The sequence below is a fragment of the Scyliorhinus torazame genome, chromosome 7 (assembly GCF_047496885.1).
Source record: "Scyliorhinus torazame isolate Kashiwa2021f chromosome 7, sScyTor2.1, whole genome shotgun sequence".
Lineage (NCBI taxonomy): Eukaryota > Metazoa > Chordata > Chondrichthyes > Carcharhiniformes > Scyliorhinidae > Scyliorhinus > Scyliorhinus torazame.
The window spans coordinates 100,405,608-100,428,091 of NC_092713.1; the positions used below are offsets into that span (position 1 = coordinate 100,405,608).

General features: G+C 49.6%; 1 protein-coding gene across 2 annotated transcripts in view; it reads right to left on the reverse strand.

Annotated features, from left to right (window-relative positions):
• Positions 1-22,484, reverse strand: part of pgm1 (phosphoglucomutase 1) — a 130,871-nt gene that overhangs the window by 84,825 nt on the left and 23,562 nt on the right. The window contains exon 1 of one of the 2 annotated variants that reach the window (XM_072511148.1): positions 2,105-2,551. The exons of the other annotated variant lie outside the window; for it this stretch is intronic. Coding sequence (XP_072367249.1) covers positions 2,105-2,362 — 258 coding nt within the window. The 5' untranslated portion in view covers positions 2,363-2,551. Of the gene's footprint in view, positions 1-2,104; positions 2,552-22,484 lie in introns of those variants that run through there. 2 annotated transcript variants of the gene reach the window in all.

A 22,484-nucleotide genomic window follows, 5' to 3' on the forward strand; every position in this document is an offset into this window, starting at 1 on the left:
CTGACACATTTGTGCTTTCACAGGGTTGAAGAAAAATCTGACCATTTAGCATAACAATTGTTCACTATCATATTTTGAGAAAAAAAATTATACTTGGGCCTAGTAGCATTACAGTCTTCCTAGGTTTAGCTTAAATTGGTCAAAATGTCTTTGAGTAAATTTGATGACAAATTTAGTGAATTTCCAGTTGGGATACTAAGTACAGAGGGTCAACTAAATTAAAAGGTGGTACCTTGGGAAAATCATTTGAACTTGCAATCATTAATACAAAACTCATTTATTCATTCTTTCAGCTATCCATTCTCTTCTGTATCCTGAGATTGCATCAAACCCAAACTGATGGTTTCCTCTGATAGCTGTAATAGTCTCAAATGAAACGAGTTGATTCAGTTTTAACTTAGTTCCTAGCTCACAGCATGGAGCTGGAAATAACCGGAAATGTTAGACATCACAAGGACAACTGCATGAAACATAAGTTGTACTTAAATTGTACATAAATTGTTCTAAGTGGGAATAAAGGACATTAATCTGGTAAAATAGAAGCTTTTTTTCATCTTTCCTTCTGTGCCTAACCTGGACATGCTTGGTGGTGGTAATTGGTGCACAAATTAGGAATATGTTCAGTTTCCCAGCAATAGCATCTTTATTGAACATAAGAAAATGTTCAATATAGGGAAACACCTTTCTTAAATTAAAGAAAGATCAATCGTACTTGAAATAAAATCAGAACTGCTTTACGCGGCACGGTGGCACAGTGGTTAGCACTGCTGCCTCACAGCGCCAGACTCGGGTTCAGTTCCGGCCTTGGGTGACTGTCTGTGTGGAGGTTGCACTTTCGCCCCGTGTCTGCGTGGGTTTTCATGGGTGCTCCGGTTTCCTCCCACAGTTCAAAGATATGCAGGTTAGATGGAGTAGCCATGCTAAATTGCCCCTTAGCGTCCAAAGATTTGCAGGTTGGGTGGGGTTATGGAGTTGCGTGGATAGGGCAAGGGGGGCCTAGATAGGGTGCTCTTTCAGAGGGTTGGTGCATGCTTGATGGACCGAATAGCCTCCTTCTGCATTGTAGGAATTCTATGGTTCTAATTCTACTTGAGTTGTGTTCCTACAAACCATCACTGGGATGTAATTGCCTTTGAAAAAACATTTCTTGCTCCTGAACTCAGTAAAATCATGCAGACCAGTGTAGTTGGAGATGATGAGCTACTGAACACATGGCCACTGTCTCCTAGACTAACTGGATTGTTATTCCCCCATCAGCATTGCAAGAACTTAACCCAGAACAAGAGCTGCTGAAGTTGCACTGCAGCTTTCAGCACCAATCCAAAAGGTTTCCAAAAATTTCAATTCAACACTGACCCAAGGCGGACACTAATCAAGCATTAGCTACGCAAATTCGGGTGTGTTCATTTGAATGTTTATCTCTCTCATAGTTGCGCGTACAGACACACACACACAATTTTGATCTGGGTACCAAATATAATTGAAGGAAATTCTCTTCTGGTCAAATATTATTTGCGGCTTTTGACAACCTATTAGCCTCTTTTAAGCTTATTGAATTTTGCAGCACAACAGAACGTCAGTTATTGCATCCCTGCTCTCTGAAAGAGCTATCCCCCCCCCCCCCCCCCCCCACCCCGCAGTAGAAGTGCCTTTACCACATGCCACACAAAAGGGAAAAAAACTTCCTCAATCAAAAAGGTCGGAAGCAGGGATGTTGGCTGATGATTGTACAGTGGTGATTGTACCATCCACAACTCCTTAGATACTGGAGCAGTGCTGTCTGAATGCAGCAAGACCTGGACACCATTCAGGCTTGGGATAATAAGTGCCAAGTAACATTTGCACCACAGGCTGGGTCAAAATGCTAGAACTCCTCCCACTAACAGCACTGTGGCTATACCTGGGCTGCAGTGGTTCAAGAGGCGGCTCACCGCCTTCTCAAGGACAATTGGGGATGGACAATAAATGCTAGCCCAGTCAGACGCTCACATCCCATGAAAGAAAACAAAACTTTACACTGTAATGCATCGTGAAAATGCCCACTGAATCTGTGTAACTCATCAAACTACATCATGAAGGCAAATGTTATCGAGTGGCAACATACCCCGTTGGCAGCAGCCATCTGGACTATGATTTCTATGGCAGCCTTATTGTAGTACCGCCCATCGCCTCCGACCACCACAGTAGATCCCTGGCGATCCCTTAGGTCAATGGAAAAAAAGATGCACTGGACGAAGTTCTGAAGGTATCGCGGCTTGGTCTGGAAAACATTGGTTTTCTTCCGGAGCCCGCTGGTTCCCGGTCTTTGAGCATCATACGGAGCTGTAAGCACAGTCACTACAGGCAGAGGACTTCCATCCATACCCAGGTACACGTCTGCGAGTCATAAAACGCTGCCGGAGCAAAGGAATGAATGAAGGGCTGGCAGGAAAAGTACCAGGATTTCTTCTGAAAATTCTCCGGCGAAATGGGTCAGTGAAGGGGCGGATTAACGCTGCCGAGAGATTCAGATGTTCAGAAAGGGAAAAGCAGCGCCCAGAAATAGCTCCCTCCAAACACATACAGCACTTTCTGTAATCGAAGAAGCGTTGCCACACTTGTTTCGAAAGATCACTGTCAAGGAGTCAGCTCCAGAGAGAAAAAAAAAGAAATAGGCCGCTATTAATCAACCCGAGAAGAAAAAAAACACTCGTTCCACTGATCAGCTGGGAGGGAATTCTCTTCCAATCCTTCCATTAGGCTTCCCAAGACAGCTCCAGCTTGCTGCTGACAGATTGGTCTGATGGATGGGGGACTGTGGAAAAAGGCGTCACCATCCCACCAGGAAAGGTTTGGGCTTCTCAACTGAGAGTCAGAGCCAAAGCAACAGGGAATCCGAACCGGCTCCACAGGAGAGAAGTGGGTCCAGTAACGTGCAAAATAGACAGCCCGGAATTGAGCAAGAAATGTCTCCACAATCCGAGACAGGGGAGGTGGCGACAGCCCTGACAGCTTCTCTTTGCTGCAGTTTAAACAGGACACTACACGCAAAACAAGCCAACGTTTAAGAACATGAATAATTTATAAAGCACCTAAACCTCTTCTATTGGATTGAATACCCGTTGCCCAGTGTCAGAAAACAAAAGTGGTCCGTCCCCCCCCCCCCCCCCGCCAAATCAGGTTCATGTTTTTTTTATGTAAGTGCTGACGCCCCTGTATTTAAAACGATAATTGAATGTCATGCTGCACTCCTCTCTAGCCTTGGTTTCAGGGTTATTTTCGCCGAACGACCAATTTTCAAACCTAACCATTTGCATAAATATCAAGAGATGAAATCTTTTGTCTATTCTTTAAACTTCCCACACATATCGGGCGGGATTCTCCGTTGCCCACGCCGAAGTCGGGACGGCAATCGGGCGGAGAATGGCTCCCGACGCCGAAATCGTGGCAGGCGCCGGTTTGACACATCACGATGCTCCGCCCCCTCCAAATCGGCGTCATCAAGACGCACGCCGCGCGCAGTCGCAACCTCACTTGAATATCATTATCGGGCCCACCCTTGATGCTCTGCCTCCGATGGGCTGAGTTCCCGATGGCACAGTCCACATGTGGTCTCAACAGTCGTGAGTCTGGTGTGGCAGCTACGGAGAGTGGGCATGCGGACAGCGTGTGACAGCGCCATACCCTGCCAAGAGCCATGCCACTGGCCGGGGGAATTCTGCCAGGGCTGGGGGGAGTAGTGAGAGAGGGTGGCCAGGAGGTAGGCGATGGGGTTGGGGTGGATGGGTACATGGTCTAGCACAACTGCCGTCATCTTTTCCAGCGCAATCGGTATTGTGTGTGTGTGGGGGGGGGGGGGAATCGGCGTACGAGCGGCTGCAGCTTGTCAGCCCTGTGCCTGTCCAGCACGGACTGGATGATTCGCCCACCGTTTTTCACATGTTCCATGGGTGTTTCACATGGCACCAGCGCGAGCCCCTCACCGGTAGTGGAATCGGTGCGGGTATGGCGCCGAGTTTTCCACCGTGAAACGCCACGGATCCTCCGTTGGAGTCAGCACTTAGAAGCAGGAACGGAGAATCCAGCCCATCCTGAGTTAAGGGGTGCTTGTTTTGTGTATAATGATAGCTAAAGGCCGGGGAGAATTCATTAGCCCTGATAAGCACAGTTATTTTTAATATTAGACACTAACAAATCCAGCCAATGCTTCTTTCTAGTGCCCAAGCAGACCTGGTTTTATTACATTGTCTCCCTGGAGCACCAACTTCTTGTAAAATTGTCAATAAGTTTGCAAGATGCGTACTGCTTAGAACACAATTGTAACCAGAGATTACTGTTGATGTGTTATTTAAAGATTAAAGTTAAAGGGAATTAGAAACTACCAAAATGCCCACAGTCTTTTCCCATTGTTAGCTCAGGTATTTGTGATGTAACATATGGTCCACTTTCTAACTATTATTATTATGTGGTCCACTTTCTAACTTCTAACAGTCCCATGACTTCTCAATTCCACCTCAATATCCATTGACCCTGACAATTTTTAAAAAATGCTTAGAACCGAAACCCCATTTTGGCAAGTCTAGACAGTAAGTATTCTTATTTGTTGACAGAAATAAATCCCTTAAAACAAATTTGGCAAAGACAAAATGTTAGTTTCATGCCCTTGTAAAGAATGTCAACTTTCAGAGCTAGATGCTGTGATCCGCCAGCGTGCCTGCTCAATTCAGGGAGTGAAGCATGTATTTAGTGGGCCAGACTTTGCCATGTTCTTGACAGCAAAATTGCCAGAGTTCAATATCACCTCTCCACTTACAAGTACTTGGTGAGTCCACACAAGCTACGTGCAGCTTTAAGAAGACTTCACTGGAGCATTGCAACAGGTCATGTGGGCATGATAGCAAGGTGCTCAGTTTAGATGGCAAGCAACAAGAAGTTTGGGATCATGCTTGTGGACTGAGTGAAAATGTTCCACAAAGCAGTCACCCAGTCTATGTTTAGTCTCCCCAATGTAGAGGAGACCAAACTGAAGAAGGTACAAGAGAGTTGATTAACCTGAAAGGAGTGTTGAGACCTTGAATGGTGAGGAGGGAGGAGGTAAAGGGATATACTTTCTGTGATTTCAAGGGAAGCTGCTGTGGGAAAGGGATGGGGAGTTGAGTGTGATGGAGGAGTGGAGCAGGGTGTCACAGAGCAGACTCTCTTGCGGAATGCTGAGGAGGGGGCTCGGGGTGCTGAGATCATATAGTTTTTCTTACGTTTGCAACAGTTTAGGTGCAATCTCTTCCAGCTACAGTATAGTATGGAACAGATTTCCCCTCTCAGTTTTGATGAACAGCCAAACAAGTTAACTCTATCCTGCCTCCCTACAGATGCTGCCACACCTGCTGAATTTCCCCAACATTCTCTGTTTGTTTCAGATTCTAGCATCCACAGGGTCTGTTTATTTTGGATATTTATTTATTTATTCATTCACAGGATATGGGCATCACTAGCTAAGCCAGCATTTATCACTTATCCCTCATTGGCCTCAAGGTGGTGGTGAGCGGCCTTCTTGAACCACTGCAGTCCTGTGGTGTAGGTACCCCCACAGTGCTGTTAGGGAGGGAGTTCCAAGATTTTGATCCAGCAAGTGAAGGAATGACTTTTAGTTCCAAGTCAGGATGGTCTGTGTTTCTATGCATCTGCTGCCCTGTCCTTCTAGGTGGTAAAGATGCAGAGTTGGAAGGCGTGAAGGAGTCTTGGCGAGTGCACCTTGTAGATGGCACACACGGTTGTCACTGCACATTAGTGGAGTAAGGAGTGAATATTTAAGATGGTAGGTCAGGTGCCAATCAAGCAGGTTGAGCTGCACTCAACCAGGCAAGTGGAGAGTGTTCCATCACACTCCCAACTTGTGCTCTGTAGATTTTATTTAGCATGTGCAGTAATCCCCAAGCTAGGCAGCAGCTTCCACAGTGGCTAAATGGAGCTCTCAGAGGCCTCTGCTGAATTTTATCAGGGGGAAGGCTTCAATGATGTGAGTCATTGGTTGGGAAGTGCCACAGCTGCAATCCGGGTTTCCTGCCAGGCCCCAGTTGTGCCAATTTGCTGCACAAAGGCATTGGTGTTAAGAAATGGGGAAAAGTAAGATTAAAAACAAAGTCAAACAGGGAGTTGATTAGAGACAAAGGCCTGGATAAATCATGAGATGCAAATTCACCTATCAATGGAAAACAAGGGCTGGATTCTCCATTTCAGCGGCTAAGTAGCGCTCAAACGGAGGATTCCTGGGCGTTTTACGACCGAAAATCGGCACCGAACCCTCACCGGTCCCGGAATCGGTGAGGAGCTAGCAGCGGCGCCGGGTCCCTGGTCACGCATGCGCAGGGCGCGACCTGCAGCGGTCACGCCGTACAACATGGCGCCGGCCATGTGCGGACCCAACCCGCCATCCACGACTCCGCAGGCTACCCCCTGGCCACTCCCCACCAGTCGCCCCAGCCCTCCGAGATATCCCCCACCCACCCCCAGGTCAGCGGCACGGATCCCAGCCGGGTGTGGCAAAGCTGGACACAGTCCGCAGCCACCATGCTGGGTTCCTGACCGCTGTGAGCACACGTCCCCCACGCGGTCGGGAACTCGGCCCATCGGGGGCGGAGCATCGTGGGAGGGCCTACTGGTTGTCGCGCCCACGCCGTTCTAACGGCGTGATTACATCACTTCCGAGGAGGCAGAGCATAGCTGACCGGCGTCAAACCGGCGCTGGCCCCGATTTGGGCGTCGGAGTGGATTCTTTGCCCGATCGCCGATTACAATATCAGCGTCGTGCAATGGAGAATCCCGCCCCAAGTATTTTACATGTGATTAGAGAAAACAATGGGGCCACAGAGGTGAGAACTTCAAAGTGGAGAGATATTGACACATACCTGTTAGAAGCCAACTTCACAGGGTGAATAGCATTAAAGGGAAGAAATTGTATAACTTAAGAGAAACAGCTAACATCAGAACTGCATCAAATTGAAGACTTAGGGCGGAATTCTCCGGTCCCGCTGTAGTGAATGGGGGATTTGGCTGAGCGCCAAATTCTTCGTCCTCACTATCAGCAGTAGCGGGGCGGACGTTGTAACAGAGAATCCGGGCGTTAGTCTCCCAAAAGAAGCAGCCATTGTCAACCTTTGCTGGACCTGAAGACTATTCCATAGAATCACAGAATACTACAGTGCAGAAGAGGCCCTTCGGCCCATTGAGTCTGCACCGATGCATGAAAGACCCTGACCAGCCCACCTAATTCCACTTGTCACCACTTGGCCCATAGCTCATTCCCAGACATGGCCATCTTAGCCTGGCTGTGGTAATTATTTAGCTGAATTTAGCTCATAACGTTACTTAACTTTGGATGTTGTTTGGGGAAAAGGGCGTCTCAGAGAGTTCAGGTAAACGTAGGTAGTTGGGGGCCAAGGGATAGTTTCATGTAAAATGTGTGCACAGTTATCACTACACAAAGTGTCATAGTGTATTTTAGCCCTTCATACATGAGTGTTTTGTTTTTCTTTTTAAGTTAAGAAATATTCTTTTTAATTGTTCACACAACGATTGGACTGTTCCTCACTGGGTTGTACACCATTCCTCACATTATACCAAACAAAACATATATACCACTATGAACCGGTGTTCTGGATTTTAGGATACCCTCGCGTTCAACATCATCCTGGTTCATAACATTGGACAGTGCGGAAACTGTTGAATGCTCAATGTTGGTGTTGCAGGTTGAATGCCGGTGGGTTGGCTGGGGGATCTGTGATGAGGAAGTGGTATTTAAATGGTGGCATGTTGGTTCCATTCATAGGGCCTCTGCTGTTAGTCCTTGGCATGGTGGTCTTAGCCAGACAGGCTGGCGTGATGGGAGGCTAGCAGCAGGAAATGTCCATGTGTAGCGATGGGCTTGGGTTGTTGTAAACTTTCTCCAGGATCGTTCTTGCTGCAACCACTCTCCTTATGTGTGAGGGGATGGGATGTTACTCAGGACTGGGAGCAAGGGGAGTTGAATTGATCAGAGGGTACCCAAGATGATATGCACTCTTGTGTTGAATTTGGGATCCACAAGACTGGTATCTGCATCCCATGAAGAGCCAACTAGTTTTCTGTTTCACATTTGATCTTTGTTGCTGTCTTGCTCAGATGTTTTTTGTATGTCAGTGTTCAGTCAGGAGTAACACCAAGATAAGCAGGATACTGTTCAGGATTCAGTCTCTTGCCATTCAAGGAGATGTTGACTTCCCACTGGTGCTGGCATTGTGGTGCTGGAATATACTTGAGACTGTTTTGCTGCTGCTGGGCTGAAGACGCCATTCCTTGCAGCAGTTGGCCAACTTTGCAACATGGTTGTTTTAGTGTTGCCTCTAGTTTAGAAAATGTTCAAGCCTGAGTGATACAGCAGGTATCATCAGCACAGATGAACTTGAGAGATATGGGGCGCGCTTCTCCACTCCCACGCCGGTTGGGAGAATCGCCTGCGCCGCCAAAATTTCCTGGGACGCCGGTCCAACGCCCTCCCACGATTCTCCCAAGCGGCGGGAACGGCCCGGTTGAGTTTCGCGGGCCGCAGAATCGCCGGAGACACCCAAAATGGCGATTCTCCGGCACCCCCGCTATTCTCAGGCCCGGATGGGCCGAGTGGCCAGGCCAAAACGGCAGGTTCCCCCCGGCGCCATCCACACCTGGTCGTGCCGTCGTGAGCAGTGCGTGAACGCTGGGGGCGCAGCCTGCGGGGGGGCATCCTGAACCGGTGGGTACCGGAAATGTGGGGTGGCCCGCGATCGGTGCCCACCGATCGTCGGGCCGTCCTGTCTGAAGGAGGACCTCCTTCCTTCCGCGACCCCGCAAGATCCGTCCGCCATCTTCTTGCGGGGCGGACTTAGAGAGGACGGCAACCACGCATGTGCAGGTTGGCGCCGGCCAACCCGCGCATGCGCGGATGACGCCCGTTATGCGGCGCCGGCCGCGTCATCTATGCGGCGCCGCCTTTACGCGGGCGGCAAGGCCTGGCGCGTGTAGATGACGCGGCCCCTGATCCTGGCCCATTGTCAGGGCCTGAATCGGTCGGGATCGGGGCCGTTCGCGCCGTCGTGAACCTCAACGGCGTTCACGACGGCACGGCCACTTCGGCGTGGGAGTGGAGAATATCGCTCAGGGTTAGAGGCAGATCACTGATATAGAGATTAAAACGGGTTGGGATGACAACAGATCCCTGGGGAAGCCCATTAGATGGTTTCCTCCGGGCTGTCATCTCATCACCCAGGTGAACCCTGACCCGTCCATCTCAAAAGTAATAGTTTGATGGTGTCAGTGACCCATGGAGTGAGGACTCGATATTTTGACAAGGCCTCCTCCAGTGTGCCAGACCATGCCGTATGCATATGGGAGGCGGTGGTGTAGTGCTATTGTCAATGGGCTAGTAAATCAGAAACCCAGAATAATGCTCTGGGGATTCGGGTTCGAATCCCGCCACTGCAGATGGTGAAATATGAATTCAATAAAAATCTGGGATTAAAAAGTCTATTGATAACCATGAAACTATTGCCAATTGTCATTAAAAAACCCATCTGGGCGGACTTCCGGTTGCGGCTATGCCTGGGTAGGTCGCACGTTCAGCAGTTCCCGCCGTGAACGGACTTTTGGGCCTTTTTAAGGAGCCTCAGCGGCACTTGGACGACGATTCCCGGTGTGGGAAGGCAGCAGTGAAGTTCCCCCAGCACTGTATGGAGCGGAGTGGTCAAAAAAGCGGCACTGGAAAAGAGAGGAGAGCGGGTGCGGAAAAGAAAGATGGCGGCGGGTTGAGACCAGGCAGCGTGGGCTCAGTGGTCTCGGGAACAGCAGGAGTTTCTGAAAAGCTGCTTTGCGGAGTTGAAGGCGGAGATGTTGGCCCCTATGAAGGCGTCGATCGAGAGGCTGGTGGAGACCCAGAGGGCGCAGGGGACGGTGACTAAGGAGGTGCAGCAGAAAGCCTCTGATAACGAGGATGAGATCCTGGGCCTGGCGGTGAAAGTGGAGGCGCACGAGGCGCTGAACAAAAAATGGCAGGAGAAGTTCGAGGACCTGGAAAACAGGTCGAGGAGGAATAATCTGTGGATTCTGGGTCTCCCTGAAGGCGTGGAAGGGTCAGATGTCGGGGCGTACGTGGCTACGATGCTGGGCACGCTGATGGGCGCGGGAGCCTTCCCTAGGCCCCTGGAGCTGGATGGGGCACACAGAGTCCTGGCAAGGAGGCCGAGGGCGAATGACTCGCCGAGGGCTGTGGTGGTAAGGTTCCACAGGGAGTGTGTCCTGAGGTGGGCGAAGGAGCGGAGTAGCAGTTGGGAGAACGCTGAAATCCGCATCTACCAGGACTGGAGTGCAGAGCTGGCCAAGAAGAGGGCAGGATTCAACTGGGCCAAGGCGGTTCTCCATCGAAAGAGGGTGACGTTTGGGCTGTTGCAGCCAGCGCGGCTGTGGGTCACATCAGGACCGACACCACTATTTTGATACGCTGGACGAGGCGTGGACTTTCATCCAAAATGAAAAGCTGGACTCGAATTAGTGGTTTGCAGCAGGTTATGGGGATACTGGGGAGTCAGAAGGGGCGATTTGATTTGATGTGTGTGTTTTCTAGGTATGTGTATTGATTTGGGAGGGGCTGTTCCCCGCATTTGAAGGGGGGAGTGGGGGCCGGAGGCCCTCGGTCTTTGGGGATCCGGGAGAGGCTGCAGGAGAAAGGAGCTGCGCCATAGGGGGCGGGGCCGGCCCAGGCAGGGAACGCAGGCTTTTTCCTGCGCAAAAGGGGGGACCGGACGGGAGCGCGCACTGGTTTGTAGGGGAAGTGGGGAATTCAATCGGGGGATCGTCGGCAGATGCGGGAGCGGCCGGGGGTCAGCAGGAGTCAGCTGACTTACGGGAGTGCAATGGGGGGAGCAATTGCCTGGTCGGGAGGGGGGGGGGGGTTGGATCTGGGTTGCTGCTGTCCTGACTGAGGGGGAGCTGGAGGTAAGTGGGAGAGTCGGCATGTGGCTGGCCTAAGAAAGGAGATGGCTAGTCGGCGGGGGGCGGGGGTAGTCCCCCGATCCGGCTGATCACGTGGAACGTGAAGAGACCTGAATGGGCCGGTCAAGAGGGCCCGGGTGTTTGCGCACTTAAAAGGGACTGAAGGCAGACGTCACTATGTTGCAGGAGACGCACCTGAAGGTAGCGGATCAGATCAGGCTGAGGAAGGGATGGTGGGGCAGGTCTTTCACTCTGGGCTGGATGCAAAGAACAGGGGGTCGCAATCCTGGTGAACAAGCGGGTGACTTTCGAGGCAGTGAGTATTGTGGCGGATAAAGGGGGCCGTTATGTGATGGTGAGTGGTAGGCTGCGGGGGCCCGGGAGGTGCTGGTGAAAGTATATGCCCAGTGCATGCTGAGCCGGATCCCGGATCTGGAGGCAGGGAACCTGATAATGGAGGGGGACTTCAATACGGTACTGGACCCGGCACTGGATCGATCTAGGTCGAGATCGGGCAGGAGGCCAGCTGCGGCCAAGGTTCTGAGGGGGTTTATGGATCAGATGGGGGGAGTGGACCCGTGGAGGTTTGCCAGGCCAGCGGCGAGAGAGTTCTCCTTCTTTTCCCATGTGCACAAGGCCTATTCACGGATAGACTTCTTCGTAGTGAGGAGGGCGTTGATCCCAAGAGTGGAGGGGACGGAGTACTCGGCCATAGCGATTTTGGACCACGCCCCGCACTGGGTGGAGCTGGAGTTGGGGGAGGAGAGGGGCCAGCGCCCGCTGTGGCGCATGGATGTGGGACTGCTGGTGGATGAGGAGGTCTGTGGGCGGGTCCGAGGGTGCATTCAAAAGGTACATAGAAGCCAATGATAATGGGGAGGTACGTGCGAGTGTGGTCTGGGAGGCGCTGAAGGCGGTGGTCAGGGGAGAGCTAATCTCAATCAGGGTTCACAGGGAGAGGATGGAGAGGGAGAGATTGGTGGGTGAGGTACTGAGGGTGGATAGGAGATACGCGGAATCCCCTGATGAGGGGCTGTTGAAGGAGCACTGGAGCCGCCAAACGGAGTTTGATTTGCTGACTACGGGGAAGGCTGAGGCCCAGTGGAGGAAGGTGCAGGGGGCAGCATACGAGTATGGGGAGAAGGCGAGTCGGATGCTGGCGCATCAGCTACGTAGGAAGGAGGCGGCTAGGGAAATTGGAGGAATCAGGGATAGAGGGGGAAACATGGTGCGGAGTCCAGCCAAAATAAATGAGGTCTTTAGGGATTTCTACAGGAACCTGTAAAAGTCAGAACCCCCGGAGGGGGGGGGGAAGAGAGGATGCGGTGGTTCCTGGACCAATTGAGGTTCCCGAGGGTGGAGGAGGGACAGGTCAAAGGTTTGGGGGCCCCCGATCGGGATGGTGGAGCTGGTTAAGGGGTTGGGGAGCATGCAGGCGGGTAAGGCCCCAGGGCCGGATGGGTTCCCGGCCGAGTTCTATGGGAAGTTGGTGGAACTGTTGGGTCCGTTGCTGGTGAGAACCTTCAACGAGGTGAAGGAAGAAGGGATTCTTCCCCCGACGATATCTCGGGCACTGATCTCGCTTATCCTCAAGCGGGACAAGGACCCGCTGCAGTGTGGCTCGTATAGGCCGATTTTGCTCCTCAATGTGGCCACTAGGATTGAGGATTGTGTCCCGGGAGTGATACACGAGAACCAGACGCGGTTTGTGAAGGGCAGGCAATTGAATGCAAATGTGCGGAGGCTCCTGAATGTGATCATGATGCCCTCGGAGGGGGGTGAGGCGGAAGTGGTGGCGGCAATGGACGCGGAGAAGGCCTTTGATCGGGTGGAGTGGGAGTACCTGTGGGAAGTGCTGCGTAGGTTTGGGTACGGGGAGGGGTTCGTAGGGTGGGTCAAATTGTTGTACCAGGCCCCGGTAGCGAGAGTATCGACAAATCGGCTGAGGTCAGAGTACTTCAGACTGTACCGTGGGACGAGACAGAGGTGCCCCCTGCTGTTTGCCCTGGCAATTGAGCCGCTGGCCATGGCACTAAGGGAGTCTAGAAACTGGAGGGGGTTGGTCCGGGGAGTGGAGGAGCATCGGGTCTCATTATATGCAGATGACCTGCTTTTTGTATATCGCGGATCCAGTAGAGGGGATGGTAGAGGTCATGCAGACCCTTAGGGTTTGGAGACTTCTCGGGATACAGCTTTCAAGATATTCTCCACCTCTGGCTCCAGCCACTGTAAGATGAGATGCTCCAAGACCTTGCAACACACAGAGAGCAGAGACATTGGTCGTTATAGCTTGAAGTTAAGGTCTTTGCCTGGTTTTGGAAGGCTGATGACTTTGGACACGCGACAGGGTTTAGGTTGTCTTTCTTCTCAGATAACCCTTGTGAGGAATTGAGTCAACCAGCAATGGGCACGTGGGCAAAGGAACTCAGGAAGAATGCTGTCATAGCTGGCAGCAGTGCCAGGCTTTATTTTTTTGTACCACGCTGTATTTTTTTGTACCACGCTGTCCAACTCCACTGCAGTGAAGGGTTCATGCTATGATCTGAAATTGTAATGCCTTCAAAAGGCTCTCCATTCAGTCTTTTTTGTTTTTTCACTTCTTTCTCCAAGAGCACCTTTCCCATATGGAGATGGGTTGCTCCCTTGTTGGCCTTTACAGTTAGTGGTCTTAGCCGTTACTGGGCTGCTCCAATGTGGCGTAGGAGCCGCCAGCATTTCTGGCTGGAATGGGTGAAGTTCATATTTCTGGTGGTCTCTTTCCATCCATTTCGGCAAGGAAAGTCCACGTTAACCCCTCAATATTGAGTTGCAAGACGTAGATTACAGGTCCGATGGTGAGGGACCAACTGTAGTCACAGTATTATTGTGGTTGGTCCAGTTCAGTTTCTGGTCAAAGGTAACCCAACACCACCTCCCCCCCTCCACCCCCATCCCGCACTTTATAAGGCAACAAAGGAGTTCACACTGAATAGTTCAAAGAAACTTGGTTTATTTACAATGGCTATTATATACATCACCAGCCTCAGGATTTTGCGATGGTAATGCCATGGTTCGATTTACTCATGTTGGTGGGGTTAGGCTGGATAGCTTTCTCAGCCATCAAGAATATGATGAGCCAAATGGCCTTCTTCCGTACCATTTATTATGTTTCTACATTGCCTATCTGGATAGGGTTGTTCTTAGTTTGCTCTTTTCAGAGCAGCGCTGTGAAATTCTGGCATGAGGCTAATTTCTCAGCTGTGTGGGATGTAAAGAGAGAACAGACATTTGATAAAATCCATTTGATTCCTTTAAAATCCAGAGATTTTGTTATCCACTATTCACATTCCTGCAATGTGGAGCCCATTTCCATCATGATGAAGTACTTGGCTTCATGGTTATCAACAATAAAGGAATAGAAGCGACCAGCTTACTGTCTTGTCCATCACTGACTCTGATATCCCACAGAATTCTCACTTACTTGCACATGTCAGCATTGTGATCTTCACATCAGTCTGCATTGATCTCCCCCCCCCAACATCAAAGAGGACCCACTGCCAGAATGATAAAAGTCATGACGACTTATGGAAAGGAAAAAAAAACACTGTACAAAGTGAAAGCTGGGTTCAGTGAAGAATCATTTTCAACCAAGGTTTTATAAAGACTCTCATCTTTTGCCAGGTATTTCTCTTGTCCAATTCAACCGATGCTGTTCTTTAACAGGAGTCAGAAGGTGCGCATAGTGGCTCACACACACTGGGAACAGGAATGAAATCCAATTTGTATTCTCCAACAATGAATGGCACTCCAACACAATAAAACATCATATTGAACTAAATACTTTACTTTGATCAATTTCCAAGGACATGTTCAAAGCAAAAAAACAGGAAATGCAATGTTGTTGGTTATTCAGTTGCTGCATTCAAAACAGTGACCAACAAGGAATGAAAAAAAAGTGTTGATCCATCATTATCTTTTGTTACTGACTTGTATCGTTCCAAAAATTGGTGATTTATATATAAGGAAATAGCTTTTAATAAAGAAGGGTGAAAATGCCTTGCTGAAGTGGGTTTGTATTCATTGTTCGCCAGTGCAATCAGTTTTGCAATGTGTCCCTCCTGTGGATGAGACACGCAAATTCAAAACAGAATGCATCCTTCCAAAGGGTGCATGCAGTATGTCAGCTTGTGTTTAATATTGTTTAGTATTTCCCCAACATCTGTGACACATTTTTCTGAGTTAGCTAATTTCCGAGGGCAAAACTCTCCTTTAATGTAACTATCCTTCAACCACACAGTATATAAGGTTAAGCTGATTTTACCAACAAGGTAACAGAGAAATCCATTTGTTTTCTTTATTCTTTCATGGAATGTGCGCGCGTAGCTGGTCAGACCAGCATTTGCTGGCCAACCTCAATTGCCCTTGAAATGAGTGGCTTGCTGGAGCATTTAACATTGCGTTAAAATGAACAAGAATTATCCCAGGACGATGTACTACTGTGGATTTTACGATACAGAAGCACTTAATCTGGAATTGGAATTCTCCAGTGAAATAGGAAGTGAAATAGCAAGTGTAGAGGGAACGACAACAACCCATAATCTACCACTCCATCATCATTCCACAAATCTAATTCTCTCGAGTTTAATTGATTGACATACATGTCAATGATTTTTTCTCTCTGTCCCTTTATGCCATTGCACCATGAACTTTCACAGTTACAAAAACAGTGAATCCCTTGTGCAGGGTTTTCTAAACTGGGTTCCACGCAAAGGCACCATGGGTTCTGCAGAGGTCGAGGCCGGCAGATACCGTTGGACCTCCAGAGCAATGCTCCAATTCCAAAATAAGTGAAAAAATCAAATGAGCCAATCAGAACTTTGCCTCTTTGAGAAGTCTAGCTCTGATAGGCCTATTTGATTTCTTCCATTTGGCTGTTGCTGGGTATAAAAACCCGTGGCAAACCCAGACAGCACCTGCATGGGCAAAACCCAACAGCAAAGGATCGTGACTGAGGCGAGAGCCGGCCGCGGCAAGTAGCAGCGACGAAAAGAGAAAGGGGGCAGCGGCAAGAGCTAGTGGTGAGAGCCGGTGGTGGGGGGCAAGCGGCAGCGATGCCAACAGAGGGCAGTGAGAGGCAACGAGGCCTTGGGACGGCACCGGGGCCTAGAGGCAAGGCAGCAAGGAGACAGTGAGGCAGCAGCGAGGCGGCGAAGCACAGCACAGTGGCAATGTGAGGCACGGCACAGTGGTGAGGTTAGTCATGACACAGTGTCGATGTGAGGCACGGCACAGTGATGAGGTTAGGCACGGCACAGTGGTGAGGTTAGGCATGGCAGAGTGGCGATGTGAGGCATGGCACAGTGGCGAGGTTAGGCAAGGCACAGTGGCGATCTGAGGCATGGCACAGTGGCGATGTGAGGCACGGCAGAGTGGCGATGTGAGGCACGGCACAGTGGCGATCTGAGGCATGGCACAGTGGCGATCTGAGGCATGGCACAGTGGCGATCTGAGGCATGGCACAGTGGCGATGTGAGGCACGGCACAGTTGCGAGGCACAGCTGCAAGGCAGCACAGCGGCATAGGTGAGCACTATTTCTGAGTAGAGGGTTACTATTAAGGAACGTGGCCAGGACATTTAATGTCATGTAAGAGCCCTTCCCGTTTATTTTCTTTATTCCCATTTCTTCTAAGTTATTTTGGACCATGGACCCACATTCAGAATGTGCCTTTAAGCAGAAGACTCAAAGTTGAAGCAGCCTGCTTGTTAGGGCATTGTGATCGTTGGTTTTGTTTTTGGAAAGGGGAAGTCAGATTGATTCTTTGGCTGGCAACCAACCTGAGTTGGCCAGGTAGTGTTCTGCTCAACAATGGTCTGAGACTGGTTCCTGCATGATGCTTTCAAAGAGAATTAGGCAGAAGCGCCTAGACCTTGGAAGTGAAAGCTGACGCTCTCTCCTGCTTGCTAAAGTAAAAGAACGGCTTTATTGTTCTGAAAGCAGATAAGGGCACGGCACATCCTTTGCTGTGAACCTCGACTGACACCGAATCTGCAGAGAAGGCAGACAACCTTGATAGAGACGACCATTTCAAGCCTAGAACGAAGAAGTATCAAAATGAAAGCTGAACTTCAGAAAGACATTAACCAAAATCACCCAGTGCAAAGATCTTTGTCCTTTTATTTTTATTAATTTATTTTTCCCCTTATTCTTTATCTGTGTGTCCATAGAATCAACAGAATTCTTACAGTGCAGAAGAAGGCCATTTGGCCCATCGTGTCTGCACAAACCTTCTGAAAGAGCACCCCACCTAGGCCCACTCCTCCGCCCTATCCTCATAACCCCACTTAACGGCACATCTTTGAACACTGAGGGGCAATTTTAGCATGACCAATCCACCTACCCTGCACAGTTTTGGACTGTGGGGGGAAACTGGAGCACCCAAAGTAAGCCGATGCAGATACGGTGAGAACGTGCAAACTCCACACGGTCACCCGAGACCGGAATTGTATCCCGGGTGACTGGCACTGTGGGTCAGCAGTACTAACCACTGTGTTTGCACAGAGAGTGGGGGTAGTTAGGCAAGAGGTTTTTGATAGTCAGTTACATTTTCTGTCCATTTAATTATAATAGTGTACATAATAAAAAAGGTTATTTGTGTTAAAGTTACAAACCTGGTGACTAGCTTATTGGGATCATCCAAGGACCTTGGGTATTTTAAATAAAATCTAATTATACCTGTTGCGACTCCGGGTCAAGTGGAACTGGAATTGATTGCACACTAGCCCACGGTGTCATGACAGTGAGGGGGCCTTCATATGTGGGTGCCATGTAGCTGGCCAATGTAATTGTGACTGTGCCTCTTCTTAATTCCAGAGGTCACAGGCTGTGAGTGACTAACTGTACGTGATAGTATCTTAACACTTGCTAGTATTAATCCAGGCATGCTACTCAGCAATGCATGGGTGGCTATAGGAGGGCCGCTCATGCCCAGTGAGGGTCTGATCCAGATCGTGCCAGGCACCAAACCCGTTTTTGGTCTCTCCTGCTATGCGCTTGGCGTAACGGGATCGGCACCAGGTGCAATGCATCCTTGGTGTTCTGTGTGTATCAGAAATGTCAATTTTCTGAGTTGCTAACCAGCACTTTCTGAGACTTGCATATCTTGTAGATACTTTTACACAAAGCCAACTGAAGTGAACCTGTCACGACTAAGCAAGGATATCGCAGTCTTCACTGCAAGAGATAGGATTTCATTGCTGTTAAGGAAATTTTGCTTTTCTCCTTCGTGCGTAGAAAATAAGATCTTGGACTGCCTTCCCACGTTGAATGACTTTCTCGCTGAAGTTAATTATACCCCGATGAGAATATTTTCAGTGGAATTACACAGCACCTGCATGGCCTGCATTCTTCTTTGTTGGAACACTTCCCTCCGCCAGATGAGCACAATATGTGGGTTTGCAATTACAGCCAGGCCAGGTGATTGATCAGTGCACAATTATGAGAGCCTGATTGACATGACCTCTGATTCCCACTAAAACAACCCTTCAGTGCACTACTGTTGATTCAGTTTTGGAGCAGCTGAATGCACAAGCAAAGAAACCTGTTCATGAGCTCCTTCCTTTTGCCTCAACGGTTTCTTCCGCTACTCAGGTACTAAAGCAAAAAACAAGAGCCGACTGAATGCCACAACTGAAATGAGAATCCAGCTGTCCAACATCACCCCCGACATCAAGCGGCTGTGTGAGCAAAGGAGGAAGCATCACTTCTCACACTGAAGACAACAGGAAGGTCAGCCTTCAGTTCTTTGTCAAATAAAATAACATTTTATTGGTAATATATGCATAAATATAGTCAGAAAATACGTTATATTTGATTTCTGTGTTCGCACTGTAGCCACCTGGGTTGGCCACTTCCCGACTTTAAAATGGAGATCCGCTAAGAATGCAGGGAAATTCAGCCAACGCAGGAAAAACAAGCAGGTGCAAAGTTTCCTGTAATCAGAACTTGCAGGAACCCAGACAGCACTGAAACTAACAACCATCTACATACGGAGGAGCGATCCCCGGGAACAATTGGAAACAGTTAAGGTAAACAAGGCCAAGCCAGACTCCTCGGCGCCAGCAGGAGCCAAGACAAAGGAAGGCCAACAGACACTTAGGAATCGCCCAGCGATCAGGGAACAGCTCCAGTATTGGAGAAATCGATCCAAGTGATCAGAACTTAGTCCAATCACTTGGAACCAGGTACGGGGTCCGCCCCGAATGGCGCAAAGCCCCTGGAGACTATAAAATAGAGTCCCCAAGTTCAATTCGTCCTTCTTGGGAGGGTCTCTCAGCAGCTCGAAACAACCCTTGAACGTGACCCGCCTAGTAGCTGCACCAACCAAGTAAGTCTTCAGTCAACGCACGCTACGAGATAGGCGCTCCTAGCTACCAGTCTATACCAGCTTTGAAGCCTGCAGACTCAGAATCGAACAAAAGGCCATTCCCCTGACCTGGTGGGCCAATTCCAAAGCTAAGTATAGGCCTATAGTGTTAGAGATAGTCTAGTAAGTAGAGTTTTATACATGAGTAGTGATTGACTGTGTATAATAAATGTGTTTTGATTTGAAACGTACTAACTGGTGTATTGAGTTATTGATCAACACTTGAACTTGAACCTCGTGGTGGTATCATGAAGATACCTGGCGACTCTAGAGCAAAGGTTATAAAACAGAGCAAATTAAGTAAAGACACAACGAGCAACATTTACTAAGAGCCAACCAAAAGTTAGCAACAGCACCTATTTCGGGGCAACCCTGTCTGATGCATGTGAACATTTCTTCAAACTAAAATTTTGTTTGCATTTGAACTGAAACTCACTGTATGCCGCATATCAACCTATAAGCTATTCAAATATGCTTGACTGAAATCAGTTTTTAAAAACGACAAATTTCAATACTGTGGGAGTTTGTACTCCACACGATTGTACCTCGAAGCTCTTGGGTGTGATTCAGTGGACTTAAGTTAAAGTCCGCTGAATGGCGCGTTTAGCGGGGTGTTTCTTGGCGGCTGCAATTCACACTGTGGCTGCCTTCAAAATATTCAGTTTTTGGCAACAACACGTTTTTCCAAAAATATTCAATATCCACTTTTGAGATTTAAAGCCACAGTTTCTCAGATTTTAAAATTAAATCAGAGAATCACAACATGATAGAGCACAGAGCTAAGGCAAAGAGCGAGGGCACAGAGAGCGAGGTCATTCATTCTACTGTGCCTGTACAAGCTCTTTGGTAGAACTCATCACATTCCTTTGCTCCTTCACAATAACCCTGTAATTAATCCTGCACTGGTATAGGGCAGCACAGTAGCGCAGTAGTTAGCACTGCTGTCTCACGGCGCCGAGGTCCAGTTTCGATCCCGGCTCTGGGTCACAGACCATGTGGAGTTTGTATATTTTCCCCATGTTTGCCTCGGTTTCGCCCTCACAACCCAAAAAGATATGTAGGTAAGGTGGATTGGCCGTGGTAAATTGCCCCTTAATTGGAAAAAGTGAATTGGGCACGCTAAATTTTTTTTTTTTTTAATCCTGCACTAGTATAAAAGGCAGGCTGTTGTAGAGCCAGCCAAAAAGTAGAGAGGACCTGGTGAAAGATAACTGGGCCCTGGGCATGTATAATGGTGTTGCTGAAATAAAGGACTTTTAAGAAACTCATTGGACTCCCCTTGCTTTACAACAACTTCCTTGCTTTTGTACTGTATTCCTTTATTAATTAAGCCAAGGATTCCCTGCACTTTGAAACAGTTTTCTCAACTTCTCCTGCCACTTTTGGTTTACTTCGGAACGATCAAAATCATTGTTTCCTTACTAGAATGTTGTTCTGCTCATTAACTTTCCTCGCTAATCCGGTTGCGGTGATGCCGAGCTAGCCGCACGTTTCGGCGGCTCCAGCTCCGACGGACCTTCGGGCTCTTTTAAGAGCCCCAACGGGGAATTTTTCGACGACGCGACCCGGTGTGGGGTGTGTGGGAAGGGAGTTCCCCCCGAACGAAGAAGGAAGAAACCGGTGGCGGCGGCTGCAGCCCGAGGAATCATCGAACAAAAGGTCAGAGGGAGAGAAATACAAGATGGCGGCGGAGAAAGCGCAGGCGACATGGGGGCCTGAGCAGGATGAAATTGTGAGCCGGTGCGTGGAGCTGCTGAAGAGGGAGGTGCTGACCCCGATGCTACAGGCAATTGAGGGGCTCAAGGAGACATCAAAGACCCAGGAGACTGAGCTCCGCGTGGTGGAGCAGAAGGTGACAGATATTGAGGACGAGATCCTGGGCCTGGCGGTTAAGACTCAGACGCACGAGGCACTTCATAAAAAGTGTACTGAAAGGATCGAGGCCCTAGAAAACGGAGCGCGAAGGAAGAACCTTCGGATACTAGGTCTCCCTGAGGGTGTGGAAGGAGTGGACTGTGGAGAGTACGCAAGTAAGATGCTAAGCTCGTTGATGGGAGCTGAGGCCCCTGCGGGCCCCATGGAGGTGGAGTGGGCAAATCGGATTCTGGCGAGAAGACCAAAAGCGGGAGAACCACCGAGGGCGATAATCGTGCGATTTTACTGCCTTAAGGTCAGAGAAGAGGTCCTGAGATGGGCTAAAAAGGTGCGGAGTAGCAAATGGGAGAATGCAGCGGTACGGATATACCAGGATTGGAGTGCGGAGGTGGCGAGAAGGAGGGCGAGCTTCAACCGAGCCAAAGAGGTGTTGCATAAAAGGAAGGTGAAGTTTGGGATGCTGCAGCCGGCAAGACTATGGGTCACGTATCAGGAGAGACACTATTATTTTGAGACGGCGGAGGAAGCATGGTCCTTCATCAAAGAAGAGAAATTGGACCGGAACTGAGGGACTGATGCTGCAGGAAATGTTATTGTTATTGTTTTTGTTAACGTTACGGTGGAAGTTAATTGAGAAGTAAACAGGGAAGGGGGGGAGACATTGGGGAAATGTGGGCGCCGGTGAGGGGGGGAAAGACGGGACATAGTCGGAGAATGGGGAAGGAGAGGGGAAGGGGAAAGGGAGCTGCGCCATAAGAGGCGGGTCAGGTAAAGGGATGTTCCCGCGCCAGAAAGAATAAGGCGGGAAGACAGGCGCAAGGCGGATGGGAGTTCACCCACACCGGGGTTGGGGGGGGGGCTGTCAAGGAGTGAGCAGCCGTGGTCAGTTGAAGTCAGCTGATTTACGGAAGTGATATGGGGGGAGCAATCATGCTAGATAGGGATCTAGCGGGGGGGGGGGGGGGGGTTGTTGTTGCGGAAATCCAAAAGGAAATGGCTAAAGAGTGGGTGGACGGGGATGGTGTGCGACGCTGGGGGAGCGAGCGGGAGCGCGGAGGCGGGATATGGGACTGGCCTAGAGAAGGTAATGGCTAGTCAACACGGGAGGGGGGCAGGTAGCCCCCTAGTGAGGCTGATCACGTAGAACGTGAGAGGCCTGAACGGACCGATAAAAAGGGCCCGAGTGCTCCCGCATTTGAAAGGACTAAGGGCAGACGTGGTTATGCTCCAAG